The 14515-nt window shown below is 41.9% G+C and overlaps 1 protein-coding gene across 1 annotated transcript; it reads right to left on the reverse strand.

Annotated features, from left to right (window-relative positions):
* Positions 1 to 1087: 1087 nt before the first annotated feature.
* Positions 1088 to 9598, reverse strand: nfe2l2a (nfe2 like bZIP transcription factor 2a). Its single transcript, XM_088415137.1, has 5 exons — positions 9364 to 9598; positions 4700 to 4966; positions 3949 to 4041; positions 3704 to 3886; positions 1088 to 2647 (listed from the first exon to the last, which is right to left on the reverse strand). Exons 1-5 carry the CDS (start codon positions 9406 to 9408, stop codon positions 1442 to 1444), a joined length of 1794 nt encoding a protein of 597 aa, XP_088271263.1. The 5' UTR covers positions 9409 to 9598; the 3' UTR covers positions 1088 to 1441.
* Between the last annotated feature and the right edge of the window lie 4917 nt (positions 9599 to 14515).

Raw genomic sequence — 14515 nt, forward strand, 5'->3', positions numbered from 1 at the left:
GAGACAAAATTGACAACAGTAGACACAAATCCAACAGGCTGGGTGTTAGGAGGATATAACTTTGTCGTGGCGAAAGTATTTTTCATGTATAACGTAGTTTTTGTCAAGTTGTTTGAGACAATGTGTACACACTTTCAGAAGTAAAACTGTAACATGATTTTAACCTGTTTACCAGCTGTGTCACTTTGATTTATCACACAACGCACACACGCAACATGTGGGCTTGGCGGTTCAAGGTAGTGTTTGTGTGTTAAAGTGCACGGCAGGCAAATGGGGATTGTGTGCCGGGAACGCAGGCCCTGGCCGATCATTGTAAAAGTGTCACGCATCAACAATTGTGCCCTTTGTTGAGCAACACAAATACAGCGGGCGTGATTAAACCACCCGAGATCTCCGTATTAAAAGATTTAGGTTAGTGTACAAACAAAAGTGCTGTAAATGAAGGCACGCTGATTGGGGGAAAAAGGTTAAAAGCCGATAAACATTTGTGGTATCTGTACCGAGTTGCATTCATTTGCAGCTGTGTGAGCCTGCCAAGTCCACAAGTGACCGCCAAAGCGTGCTATGTTATATAATGGCGCCTCAAACTTTATATCCATCTGGCACCAATCTGGGTCGGGCTGTGACGCAACTTTACAATAGTCCTCATTATGAAAAAAATGGGCTTTTAAAGTTGAAGAATACATTTTTTAAAACATTCACGAATATATCCGGTCAAGTTTTGATAACTGACTAGACTATAAGGAAAAATGCTAGTGCTGTTCAACAGATGTAGTTTATAGCAAAGAATCATACTAAAAGATCATTTCAAAAAAACATTCCGGGACAATCCGGGTTTTTAAAATAATGAAACTGAATAACCTATTGAACGTAAAATTTGTTTTATGAACTTTAACCCTTTCCTGAAACATCTAATTACTTCATTATTTTTAAAGGATTTTTGCTTGTTTGTTTTATTTAATATCTTGAGTATCCCCTGGAGTTCCTTCATGTACCCCCAGGGGTACCCGCACCCCCATTTGAGAACCACTGGTCCAAGATAAATAAAAAAATTGTAAGTGCTTGAAAACACACAAAACAGGCCAGGTAGCTTTAAGATGATTTATTGAAAAGCTTGAGCAAATCACGGGGTAAATAGTTAAAAATCTTTCATTTAGTTAGCATACATAAACGATATCTATACAGTATGAATATTTACACGTACAGTAACAGTTTTAATAATCTCGGATGTATGTCATTTATTTACAAATTATCACGCAGTATATGAAGGCAGAGTACAAAAGAGATAAAATATAAAAAAATATTACATTACAACAACCAAGAGGAACTAAAAACTATCCGATAGTGCTGCCAAGCTACTGATGCTTAAAGCTGAAAGTCGTTGCATAGTGCGACTGACTACAATGGCTGCAGTACCTCGCCCGAAAGACGTCGGCTGGTTTTAGCTCTTGATCAAAGTCTTTTTAGTGCGCGGGACGAGGAAGACGCTGCCTTCGGTCGACTGCTGCAGCGAGAAGTCGGACGGGGAGATGACGTTGCCGTCCTCGTCGCGCAGCATGCTGAAGACCTCCAGGTAGAGGCTGTTCAGCTTCCTCTTCATCTCTCGTAGGCTGCTGGCATTGCGCAACTTCTCGCCCAGCAGACGCTCTTTCTCCTCCTTCAGCGAGTCCAGGTCGTTCTCCAACCCCACTATGTTCTCCATCTTGCGCTTGCGGCAGTTCTGGGCCGCCACCTTGTTTTTCCCGCGCCGCCGGATGTCCCGGACCAGGGCCAGCTGGGCCTCGCTCAGTTGGTTCTTGGAGATGAGCTCGTTGTAGTCGTCCACGGGCAGGTTTATGATCATGTCCACGCTGAAGGGGATCTTGAGGGCGTTGGCCCTCTGCTCGTCTCTGGAGAGACGCGAATCCAACCTTTTGCGTTTGTCTTTAGTGAAGGGCGGGGAGCTGTGGCCGTTGTCCTCCGCCGGATCCGTCGTTTCTTGTTTGGTCTCTCCTTGTTGGTTCTGAAGCTGGCCTGTTAAGGTGGACAGAGGAAACGCTCGCTGGACGCCGTCGGGTTGGAAGTTCAAAGAAAACATTTCAGAGTAGTCGGATTTTGCGCTGCCGGGGTTCTGATCCATCTCCTCCATGTCGGAATCGCTGCCGTCAAAACCTTCGTCTCCGTAGAGAGATTTCCCGGGCGAGCAAGCGTGGGGACTTGAGGAGAGTCCAGAGTCTAAGTCGGGCACTTCCGCCGAGACCACGTTGCGTCTGACCCGCTCAAAGGGATCGCCGGGTGACAGGCTGTACAAGTTCTGGACGTCGGGCAAGATATTCTGCTCGTTTCCTTCGAGGTCCTGTTGACTTCCGCTCTCCTCCAACATTGTGTCAGGGAAAAATGTGTTGCAAAAGCTATTGAGATTGTAATGAGTGTTTAACTGGGGAACCTCTGGCTTTATTTCGTTCTTGTTGTCTGCTGGACTCACGTTGGAAACCGAGCCATCAAATGTATTCATAAAACCAGTAGAGCACATATTTAGATTGTTTTTCTCTTGGATCGGACTGGACATCGGGTAAAAGGAGTAATTTGGATCTTGTGCTTCTGTGCTGTTTGCAAGCGGATAGGCTGCCGTGTCCGGTGTCTCTTCCAATTGTTGACTCAAACATTGCTAGAAAATAAGTGGAAAAATAAAATAACTAAAGCTGTCAAAATAACAGATTGCGATCGATTAATTAATCGTTACATATTAAAGTGTTGTTTTTTTTTTATCTGTGTTCATCTAATATTCTCCAATTAACTATGTTTCCATATGCTGTTTGATTAGATCTGTATTCTTTGTAACAAGAAACTTGTCTACAACTGAAGCAGCTCAAGTTTAGCCTAAAACATCAATGCAAAGCACCCAAGTATGACTGCAGCCACAACTTACAATAGCAACAAAGGCGCTTAAGAGCTGTCGCAAGCCTCTCTGATTAATTACATTTTTTTAATCTCCTGACGGCACTAAAATTAATCTCCATTCTTTAATCTTGGCAGCAACATGATTAAAAATTGTTCAAATTAACAACTCAACAGTTTGCCTGTGCCATTTCGTAAAAATCATTCAACTAAGACATTTTTGAGCCTGAAAAGGGTACTTATTGCTTCGCTATGTAGTGCTAGTAAGCAAGCCACCTCGGGAGAATGTCTGAGTGAGAGGAAGATTTTGCCAGTATAATAACAGGCATTTAGTGTGCTAATATTATTCAACTTGCGTCATACAGATTCTCAGCAGAAAAAATGACGCACCTGGCAACTAATTGAGTAATTAAAAAAAAAAGCCTCAGGACAGGGGAAAGTCGATAGATGGAAAGATTTCTAAAACAAGTAGAGCTGAATGTCTATTCTGCAGGACTAACGTTCTTTGGGTTAATTACGTAATGGCCAAAAATCCCTCCTTACTGTGTGAGCTAGCAAAGTGGGTCCAGCATTATCTCAAACCCCCAGGAGGGAGGGACTCGTCAAACGCTTGTCAGTACAAGCGCCTACTGTGAAACACAAACCTCACCCCGAGCTTCTATGAACGCCTTTCGGAAAGAAAAAAAAAAAAAAAACGTAAAAATTGCCACAACGCTGCTGTTGCACTGCCAGCAATGAAATTGTGCCAAAACTTGAGTAATTATCGTGGAGCTACGTGTGCGTTTATACATTTGGCCTTGGCTCAAGTTCCTTGCGCGGCACGCACCTGCAGCTCGGGAAGCGACAGTAGCTCCATCCAGGCTTGCTCAATATCCAGAGACATCTTCTGTGGCTGGGATTCAGTCAGCGGGTCCAAACACGGCTGCTCCGGGGACATTGTGGCAACGCTGCTGCTGCGGCTGCTGCTGGCTGTGGAGCCGCCTTTCGAGTCCAGGCAAACAGACGCATCCTAGGAGGTAAACCGCTTTGTTGAAGGCCACTATGTTGGGATTGTGGTTAGGAGCTTCTTACCTCGTTTTCCTCAAGGGGAAACGTCTCCGCCAGGAGCTGCAAGCATTCGTCAAATGACAACGGCTCCGCGCTTTGCTGCGTGAAGCTTACATCCTGCAAATAAAGGTTGAAACATACTATTATCTACCAGCTAGCAGGTACAAACATTTGAAATCTTTACCGAGAAGAAGGCCCGGCAACGAGATTGTATTTATCTTTTTTCTCCTATATGTTGCGATTGTTTGGAATTGTGGAGCTAACAAGCTGTGTACATTGAAATGTATTTGAGAGTACATTTTAACATACTTGAAAATAAGTTAAATATTGACATACTTGAAAATGTAAATATTTATATGTTCAAACATTTAAATACATTTGAAAGTCTTATCTTCAAACATACTTGCAAATACATGAACGTACTAATACACAAGCATACTTGAAAATATTTTCAAACTTATTAAAGGGGGTAATCTACTTATTTAGCTCTCATACACTTTGGGTCATTTATGGAATGATACAAATAAACACACAAGTACAAAATGAAGATCAGATTCTTGCTGACATTACTCACTAGGCCACACCTCTTAAAGGAACACATCCAAAATAAGGTTTGACTAATTTCACTTCATTTCGTTCGTATGTAGATTCAAAGACAAGCAAAGCGACAGGGCCTAATTAATGACGCATGGCGGTAACCTCGCAACCACGAGGCCGCAGCCAATCAAAAGAAAAGGGAGCGGCCCGTTACGTAATAACGTTCACATGCGGGTACCTGCGCTGGCTCCAGAGGCGTGGCGTCCGACTGCAGCGGGGCGCTGGGCAGCGGCCGCGGCACGTACTCGCCCGTCTCCTCGTCCAGCTGCAGCTGCGCCAGCAGAGCCGCCTTCTGCTCGCGGAGGAGGTGCAGCCGCTTCTCCTCCGCCAGCTCCTGCTGCCTCTGCAGCTCGTGCTCCTTCTGACGATGGCTGTAGTCAAAGACCTCGCGCCGGGCCCCCAGATCGATGTCCTGCCTCCACAGAATGTCGATCAGGTCCGTGTCCTGGAGAAAAAAAAAAAAGCCGAGTTAGCATTGGGCGGATGCAAATGGAGTCGGCCCCCGGTGGAGGCCGCTGCACCTGCCACGCCCTGTCCCTTTGCTCTACCTTGGCCGACAACAATGTTACGGCTGAATAATGGATGGACTTCTCCCTTTAGATAGTTGATATCACACACAATAGTCCTTACCCGATACTCCTATTATGTAAAGGTGGGGATCAACTTGTCACTCGTTAACTTTTAAAGAAGCAGGGCTCGACCGATTATTCGGCCGCGGGATTAACTGTCCGAATTTTGTCCTTTTGAGATTTGTGAAAATCTGCTTTTTATGCAGATGTTACCCCCCCCCCCCCCCCCCCCCCCCCCCCCGTCAAAAAAACGTATTTGACCAGAAGTTTATTATTTTTTATTGTTATTAATTTAAAACGTGAGACTTCACGTCCGTGGCACTGAATGAGTCAATTGACAACAATTTATTATTTTTTGCAGATTTTAAATGACATTGTGTCTCAATGTCACATGGCCAAAAGGTAAGCCATGATTGGCCGTTACCTGAGCCTTGATCACAGGTGATGTCGTTTTCAGTCGACAGCCAGCATCAAAATGTTTTTAAAGGCATGATTTTGAGCCGTCAAAATTAGTCGATGAATTTACAAATAACTGATCATCAGATGTATGACAGCTAAATGGTCACAGGCATATTTTTAGTGATCTGTGAAAAATTTGCCAGTTAACATGTTTTTTTTTTAAATCTAAAGAGACATGTGACAAATAACACTGTGTGCAGAAATGAAACTGATTACAACACACTTTCGTCCTATTCTCAACTTCCATGTAGGCCATCCATGTGCCATGACGAAAGGTGTGTGATTTTAATTCACTTTGATTAAACCGTGGTTCACTTCTTGTTACACTTATAAGGCTGTTAAAATGCCTTTAGGCCATTCGCATTCCACTGTCATTAGAAAGTCAGTTTCTTTCTACTTCAGTTTAAAAATGTTACTTCAGAAATACAGAGTATGATTGAATTGACTTTATGATTTCACTGAATACAAGCGTTTGTATTTCATCTTAATTCATAGATCTTCCTACATAAGCCGCACAATTGATAGTTTGCCATGCTGAACGTTTGCGCCTCTGCGGGATCGCACTAAGAACTTAAATGGATTCGCCTTTTTAAACAAGGTCCTTCTAAAACACAGTCAACCCCCACCGCTCCCTTCTTTGGGTTAATAACCAGAACTTATTTACAGAAGGAAACCATTTCACAAGCGGACGGAATGTTTCGTCAACCCAACACGCATGGAAGTGTTTAAAGCATGTGACATGTATATGGCTCCTAAGTAGACATAATTCATATGGCTTTCATACATTGGAAGGGAAGCGCTAAGTGCCCAAAACCGAACCGAAAGGGACATCCGAATCTATGATTCATCTCACTGAGCCACTTATTGCCTCTGTATTGCATCAGAGATTGCGAGATCACCCAGAATGTCTGTTTGGCACTCACATGGCCCCCCCAGCATTAGACCTGGGCAGACATCCCCATTTTGAGGAAGACATTCAAAATGTCAGCGCTTGAATGTCAAAACCCAATTCCTGTTCCAGACACACGGCCTGCTGGCCATTATCTCAACTCAAATCATGATAATCGTTTTAAACAAGGGCTTACCGTCACCAGGCGTCCATTGGCCCCAGAACAAGGAAACTCGTCCCATTAAAATAAGGACTCGTTTCCCTGTCCTCGCTGCCAAACAATGAGCACTTGTATACAACATGCTAAACTGCATGCCTTCCTTTTAGACAACCTCTAAACTGTTGTGAATGTGTTAAACCATTACACATAACACCATGAGAACAAGTCACACATGGGACTGTCAAAGTGGGTGAGAGTTGAGAAGACTGCGCATGTGTGGCTGTGTTGTTCATTGAACTCTTCTTTAAAAAAAAAAAGAAACAAGGTCCTCAAGAGGGGACGCTCTCCTTTCATCGTCTATCAGCCAACATGCCCTCTTGACCACTCACGGTGGAACACACATGTTCTAAAACGGCCCCACTAAACCACATGGATTTCTACTCTTAAAAATGTGAATAATACAGTACAGTATTGGAAAGAAATTAAACTTTACATTGTCTATATGGAAATATATTCACAAATAGGCAAACCAAACCTCCAGACATTTTTAGACCCGCATAAATTCCATCAAATTTGAAAAAATAATACTAAAAGGTCTTGGGATTACAGGGAATACATTCCCTTTTACTGGAAAGATTGAGATTGGTATAGTCTATACACGAAATTCCCTTTAAAAAGATACACAGTACATTACAGGGCAGTAGTTTATATCCCTAGTTTTAATTTTAAAAAAATCATGTTTTCGCACATTCATCTTTCAAATGTCCATAGCAACCAATACTTTAGGAAAAAAATATTGTTCCATTAAGTTCACCATTAAGTCTTGAGGCCTCACCTTAACTGTGGTCTCATTGTAAACAATGGAAAACAGTCAAAACAGAACTTGCTTTTAATTAATCAATCAACGCATTAAATCAAAAGTAGACCTATAGACTCGGTCGAGAAAGAGACCCCCAAAGGTACGATAAATTACATTTGGATTATTCGCAGGTGTTAGGATGACATGGTGATCTGCTTCACGGTAAGGAAGCGCATGTACAGTTATGTCGGATATTGCAGAAGAGATTGAGATATATATTTCACGCTGTAGGCTAAGTCCATTTTGTTTTCTGTTTGATGTCGTGATGGAGGGTCACATCATGGTGTTTATTGATCATTTTATCCACACATATAACTGGTAAAATGACGTATGAGCTGAGGGACTCCGTGTTTTTTGACTCGCTAGCTAGCTAGCTTGTTGATCAAAAAAGTCCACTGCAAAGCTGTCCATGTACTCATCTCTTATTTTTGTACATTCATACATTTCAGTTTGAAGTATTTGGCTGCTCCGAAAATAAAGATGAGACTTGAAGGAAGCTGATTTTGTACAAGGTCGCAGGACTGCTGGTGCCTATCCCAGTTGTTTATGGGTCAGTAGGCGGTGGACACCCTGAACTGGTTGCCAGCCAATTGCAGGGCACACCAAGACGAACAACCATTCACACACCCAGTCACACCTAAGGACAAATTAGTATGACAAATTCACCTGCCATGCATGGTTTTGGAATGTGGGAGAAAGCCGGAGAACCCACCTGGGCTCGGGGAGAACATGCAAACTCCACACAAGACTGAAATCTGGTCCCTGAAAACTACATCACTACATCGATTTTGTTATTGCAGCTTCAGTCGTCAGCGGTTTCATTTTTCTATTGCGTTTTTAAGTTGCTATTTCTCTTATTTTTTTTCTTCCTTTCAAGTTACACTAGTCAAAAAATAGCAATTATAGTTATTTAAAAAAAATCAAACACCACTACATGGATTTTCATTTATGACCATATATATCTATTGTATTGTCTTGATAAAGGTAGGAAAGTTAAATTTGCGATTTCGGTTACTGCGGGTATATTTGCGAACGTAACCCCGCGATAAACGAGAGAACACATCAAACGTGTGCATGTACACTTGTATAAGTATCCATGTATGATACATATGTACGTAAATATACGCACGTTTGTCCTCGTTTTACCACGGATAAATACGCAAGTCGGAACCGCAGCAATGAAATCATGCGTATTTACACTGTTGTGTTCGTATGCTAATCCCTTACAAAACTTTCATGCATTTGTGGGTGTGTTATAGGAATCTTTCCGCGTAAAGGAATTTATTGTGCGCCATTCTTAATCCGGGAACGTCCGTTGTTTTAAGGACTACTTTATTATGAACACTAAAAAGATCGCACCGGAACATGTATCTAACGCTATGGTCACTAAAGTGTCAAGTCCATTTGGGCATGTTCGCACATGTCCAGCTCAAACGAAACCCAACGTCATATAGATTACAGAAATGATCCAGAACCCTGTGGGGGTTTCCTTCGGGACACTTTATTACACTATCGCAAACACTATTTATGTATTATTAGTGTGTATAAAAAGATGAAGAAGCGTAATAAGATGAGTTCGGGCTGGCTGTAACTGGTTACCCCTCTCCCGTATCAGATCGTAGGTCGATCACATGCTCTAGTGAGGAACTCTCGAAATTAATCAAAAACAACACCCTGTTTTTTTTTTTTAATCCAAGACACATCGTTGCGATCGAGCCACACAGTTTTAAACATAAATACAGATGGAATTCAAATGAGTTTCGGAAAAGACGTCACAACTTAATGACTTGCAGAATAGCGATCGCGTCGCATTAAGATACTCGGTTGTCACGCTAATAAGGAGCGAAAAAATAACTTAATAATTTTAAACTAGGTTGTCATACAAACGTTGTCGTATCTTATTTACCTGTTGTCCAGAATGCATCACCTCCATTTCCATCATCATGGACATATGCCCCTGTCTGGAAAGACGCCCAAACGCAGCCAAAATGTTTTTTTTTCTTCTTTTTTTTAAAGATTCCTCGGTCACTCAGTTCCAAAAAAAGGCAAAGAGGAGATAGTCCGTCTGGGTTGTGTGAATGTAGAGAAAATATTGCTTCCTCTTATCCAACCAACATCACGGGAACGTGTAGCCCCGCCCACCGGGCTGATGCTTCCTGGTTGTCACCACCCGCCCCGCCCTCCTTGCCCCTCCTTTCCCCTCCTCGACTCTCCACAAGGCGGGTGGGCCGGCCTCAGCTCGCCACTTTTAACTCGCTGTGTACTGGGTCATATTTTTTCGCGCGATCAGATGGGGGAGGCGAGTTTTGACACGTTATGATTTGGGTATAAATGGTTTATATATAGTTAGGGAACAGTTGTGTACTGTATTAAAAAAAAAAAAAAAAAAAAACGATGCTGCTGAGTTGATTGCGTCACAAGACGACGTGTTGGTTGTTTTACAGCGTCCCCTGCTGGATGAGGACTGTAAAGCGGGTCCTGCTGGGACCCTTGCAAAGACATTTTTTTAAACGTGTAAATGGGCTTGTTTTAAATCACTGTCTCTGTAATAACGTTTGTATTTTGTATGTGTGTGTGTTTTTTTTCTTTATTTGTTGTTACTTTTTCGTTTACTTAGTTGTTTGTTTTTGTAATTTACATTTAAGGGACATCTTGAAATTCCAGAATAAATCTAAATTGCTTTTGACCAAGTCATTTGCGATATATGTATATATATTTCTTTCCTTTTTTTCTAACAGCATGAATGTCTAAAGGAAAAAAATACTAGCACTAGCAACATGCTATTGGAGATAACAACATATCTTGATATAGTTCAATAAAAATTAGCCACACAAAGTGTATGATTTAACATTCTGTTATTTCACTAATGAAAAGGTGTAATAGGCTCACCTGGCAGATTGCATTGTTGGACGTGGAGTTCTAGTAGGCTGAAATGTGAACATTTTAGCCATATGCAAATGAAAGCGCCTCTTCTGACTATGACTTGCATGCAATTGTTTTCCCTGTTATTTCGGCCTATCTTTACATAAATGACTTAATCTGAAAACTTTGATCGTGTGGGTCTACAGAGAGACAACTGCATGCTCTCAGGTGACCGCCTGGCTCTGTTCAATTGGCCAAATGGAGTCAAACACGCATAGTGGTTTCAGCGGATTGGTGAAGCAATGTCATGTGACAAGTCTCAAGGGACAAACCTGTCTGATAAACCAAAACAAATCGATTAACCAGGAAATAATAGATAGCTAAAAATAAAAGTAGCAGGTGTAAAAGTGGCATTCCTTCACAACAAAATAATGCTAATTCCTGTGACTCAACAAACAATAAAAATTAAAATTAACCCCACTTCCTAAAGCGTCTAAAAAAATGTGCGTATGCAATGACATCATAATACCCATCCAATCAGAAAGGGGCGCTAATAGGTTTGCATGTTCTCCCCGAGCCCGCGTGGGTTCTCTCCGTGCACTCCGGCTCGCTCCCACACTACAAAAACATACACGGCGGGTTTATTGGACACACTAAATTGTCCTTAGTTGTGATTGGGTGCGTGAATGGTTCTCCGTCTTTGTGTGCCCTACGATTGGCTGGGAACCAGTACAGGGCATCCCCCGCCGACTGCCCGAAGTCATCTGAAATAGGCACCGGCCTGCGACCCTAATGAGGATAATACAATGGTATAATGTTTGATGAAAATGTCAATTGTCCAAGGCCACCTCTGGTCATCATGTAGCTCCGCCTCTGCTGGATGACCTTTACAACAAATGTGCACATTGGAGGCTGCTCTGATGCAATCACTGCACCAGTCTGTCTTTGCAATGTTTGGTTTACTTTGTTTTTGTATTTTCGTTATTGTAGTAGTAGAATGAACAGCGCAGTATGCTAGTGTTTAGCTCCTTTGCGTCACAGTTATGAGGTTCAGAGTTTGAATTTAGGCTCGGGCGTTCTTATATGGAGTTTGTATGTTTGGGTAATTAGCTAGATTATGTGTTGTCTTCGGGCTGTGTTGATTTTTGTTTTGGTGTGTCGGACCCCCTTTGAATTGAGATGGTACAGATCAAAATAGACAAAGTTGAAGTTCATCAAAAAGTCCAAATAGTGTCATCATTTTAAATACATAAAACTCTCTCCTCGAATCAAAAAGGGATACACTTTAACAAAAACAAGCCAGAAATCGGTTAGAATAATGAATGTATTGGCACTATCAAAATGGTCTTATTTTAAGGTATTGACTAACCGTGGAGGCTGACAATACCAACCACCAATACCTGAGGAAAAAAATCCTTCAATAAGTCTTTCTCTGGCACTATTTTATCAAAAGTCCTAAAGGTATCGGCACAAAATAGAAAAATGATCATTGTCCAAATTTTGGACCATATAAAACCATTATAATTCCAATTTTTGAGATGCATTTTAATTCGGTTTATGACATTGATTTTCCCGCGATCTTTGCAACATTCAATTCAGCAACGGTCAAACGATGTCAGCAAACTTGAAATTCTTGTAGACTTGTGTTTCACCTCAAGACAGTAGGAGGCAGTAGAGACCAGTTAATGACTATGTCTTAAAGTGGCATCATCGTCACAGACTACAAAGACAGAAAATACCATTTTTCAATTTTTTGTGGGTGTTAATCAATTTCACCTACATATGTATGGATAGAACTGATGGCACTGAATATTTTAAATAGTTGATGGGAAAAAAAACAAATTATTATGCCTATAAAAGCATATACAAAATTGGGAAGAAATACAATGTGTACAGTATAGTTTGCCAAGTGTGTACACAAGGGTTAAGAAAATGTATGTCACTTTTATAATTCCACTTTTTAGCATACTACTATTGGACTCACGCTGCCCTTTTCCACACTTACTCCTCAAAGATTTCATTTTCGTTTTAGTTTTGATACGTCACAGTAATGGTGGAAAAGTTGTAAAATAATACAAATGTGTCATCTGAGCAGAGATGTGGCGCTTATATTCACTGCTCGCTCCCGCAGTATACTCAATCCTATAATCAGTGGCATGAATCCTTATTACTACTGTACTGTACAGGAACTGTTGTAGAAGATTTTTTTAAAGTCCGCAAAAAAAACCCCTAAAAATACTGATCTGTCACCTTTGTGCAAAGAAAACTACAGTAAAGTGCAGTCCACTGGAGTGCAATGACACATACAGAGAACCCCCCCCCCCCCCCCCCCCCCCCCCCATGCTCTCCTGTGAAGCGCGCTCATGTGCACGCGTTCACGTTTGGCAGCTCCACGTCGACATTCTTCCAGCTGCATTGAGTCAACTGCACGCAGCACTCGCTGGCGGCCAGGCAGGCAGAAGAAAAGGCGAAACGACGGCAAACGAAGCAGCGGCAGCGGCAGCGGCCACCTCACGACTTGACCGGGCTTTTGCACGTCAGCACATCAAGTGCAGCAAAGAAAAGAGTGGCTTTGCATCGCTCCCTCGAGGTGGCCCTGCAACGTCCTCGGCTGCTTTTCCTTGCGTTTTTACAGGCACACCGTTTCGCTCCTGCAGCTGACCGCTTGTGTCTAACTCTCAGGTACTGTATGGCTCTGTTATGGCTAACTTCCGAACCCACTTGACGTATATTCTCCCCCTTTTCCGTGCTCTGTTTTTTGCGTGTTATGATTTAAAGGTGACGTGCTTTTTTTTCTTTCTTTTCTCGTGCAAAAAAAAAAGTTGCTGTCAAGTGAATGCAGTTAAAGTGGCAAGTGTTCGCAAATGGCTGTTAGATAATGGTCAACAGGAGCTTTGCTGACCTTGTGCACTTTTTTTTTCACTGTCAACAAGTTGACTTGGTGAAATGAGCTTTGCCAAGGCCTGTTGAATCCTCAAGGCTCAACAGGTAGAAGCTACAAGTGGGACCAACTCTGTAAAAGAGATATACTGTACCGTATCTATTCAAAAATTATCTTCAATTAACTATGATTGCACAAATCCTTTAAAAACTGCTGCACGTGTGCAAAAGGCTCCCATCTGGCCTGCAGTACCTACCTGGTGTTAGTCTTAGCCACCCAGCAGGCCCATTCCATATGGAGCATTTAAACCACAGCTGCAGATGGGTCCCCTTCAAAAAAAGAAGGAAAAAAAAAAAGAAATTGAATGCATTGATTTTTAAAATGTGCTAAAGGACAACAAATGTACGATGGTTCTTTTGATTTGCTGCAGGTCAAGAGCGTTCCATGTCCCTGCTGGATGAAGACAAACCTATGAGGTGGCACTGTGGCTTTCCAAATAAAGTTCTGTGATACACTCAGACTCTCACTGCTCGCAGTCAGTGCATTACAGAACTTTGTTTTGGAAGTTCAATTTTACTGGGCCATACGGGAAATACATCTTCAAGCATCTGGATATTTGCTACACTTTTGCTGTCTTTTTCTGAAATAAAGTTAATATGCATTTTTTTTTGTCCATTTGTCGTAGCTTGGACAGGGATGAATTAGAAAGCCTATGTAGTGATCTATATATGTTAAACAATTATTTTTTAAGCGCTTGATGTCACCATATGGAAACAGTAGTCATGCCGGTCTCATGACTCAGTGGAGGCGAGCTAGAAAAGTCAACAGTGAACGTGTGTTGGTTCAAGTTAATTTGACTTTTACTAACCAAGCAACCAACACATTAGACGAGTCAATGAGAAAAAAAAAAAACAAAGTTTACAATGTGACACAATTTTTGTGGATGCTCTTGAGCACTTGACTCATTTTCCTACACATTGAAACCTTATCAAAACAGACAAATGAATGGACTGTGTTTGTAAACCTTTTTTAGCCAAATAAAAGCATTTATGTGGACATATTTTACACAAGTCGTGATGTACAATAAACCTCTTTGTATTTTGCTCATTAAAAGCGAGTGCACTGTACTTCATTGTAATTCCAGACATTGCACAGAGTTGAGCGTATGCGTCGCAAAGCATGCTGGGAAAAACTTATCGCGATGGCTTCAAGTCCCCGCCCTGGATGTGGTAAATGTTACAAGTATGTGTGAAACCACCGGCTTGAAGATTAGCAGAGGAGAATGATTAATAAAATCATAAGGTGGCTGTCACTG

This window comes from Hippichthys cyanospilos, chromosome 5 (assembly GCF_059441005.1).
Source record: "Hippichthys cyanospilos isolate Australia breed blue-spotted pipefish chromosome 5, RoL_Hcya_1.0, whole genome shotgun sequence".
Taxonomy (NCBI): Eukaryota; Metazoa; Chordata; class Actinopteri; order Syngnathiformes; family Syngnathidae; genus Hippichthys; species Hippichthys cyanospilos.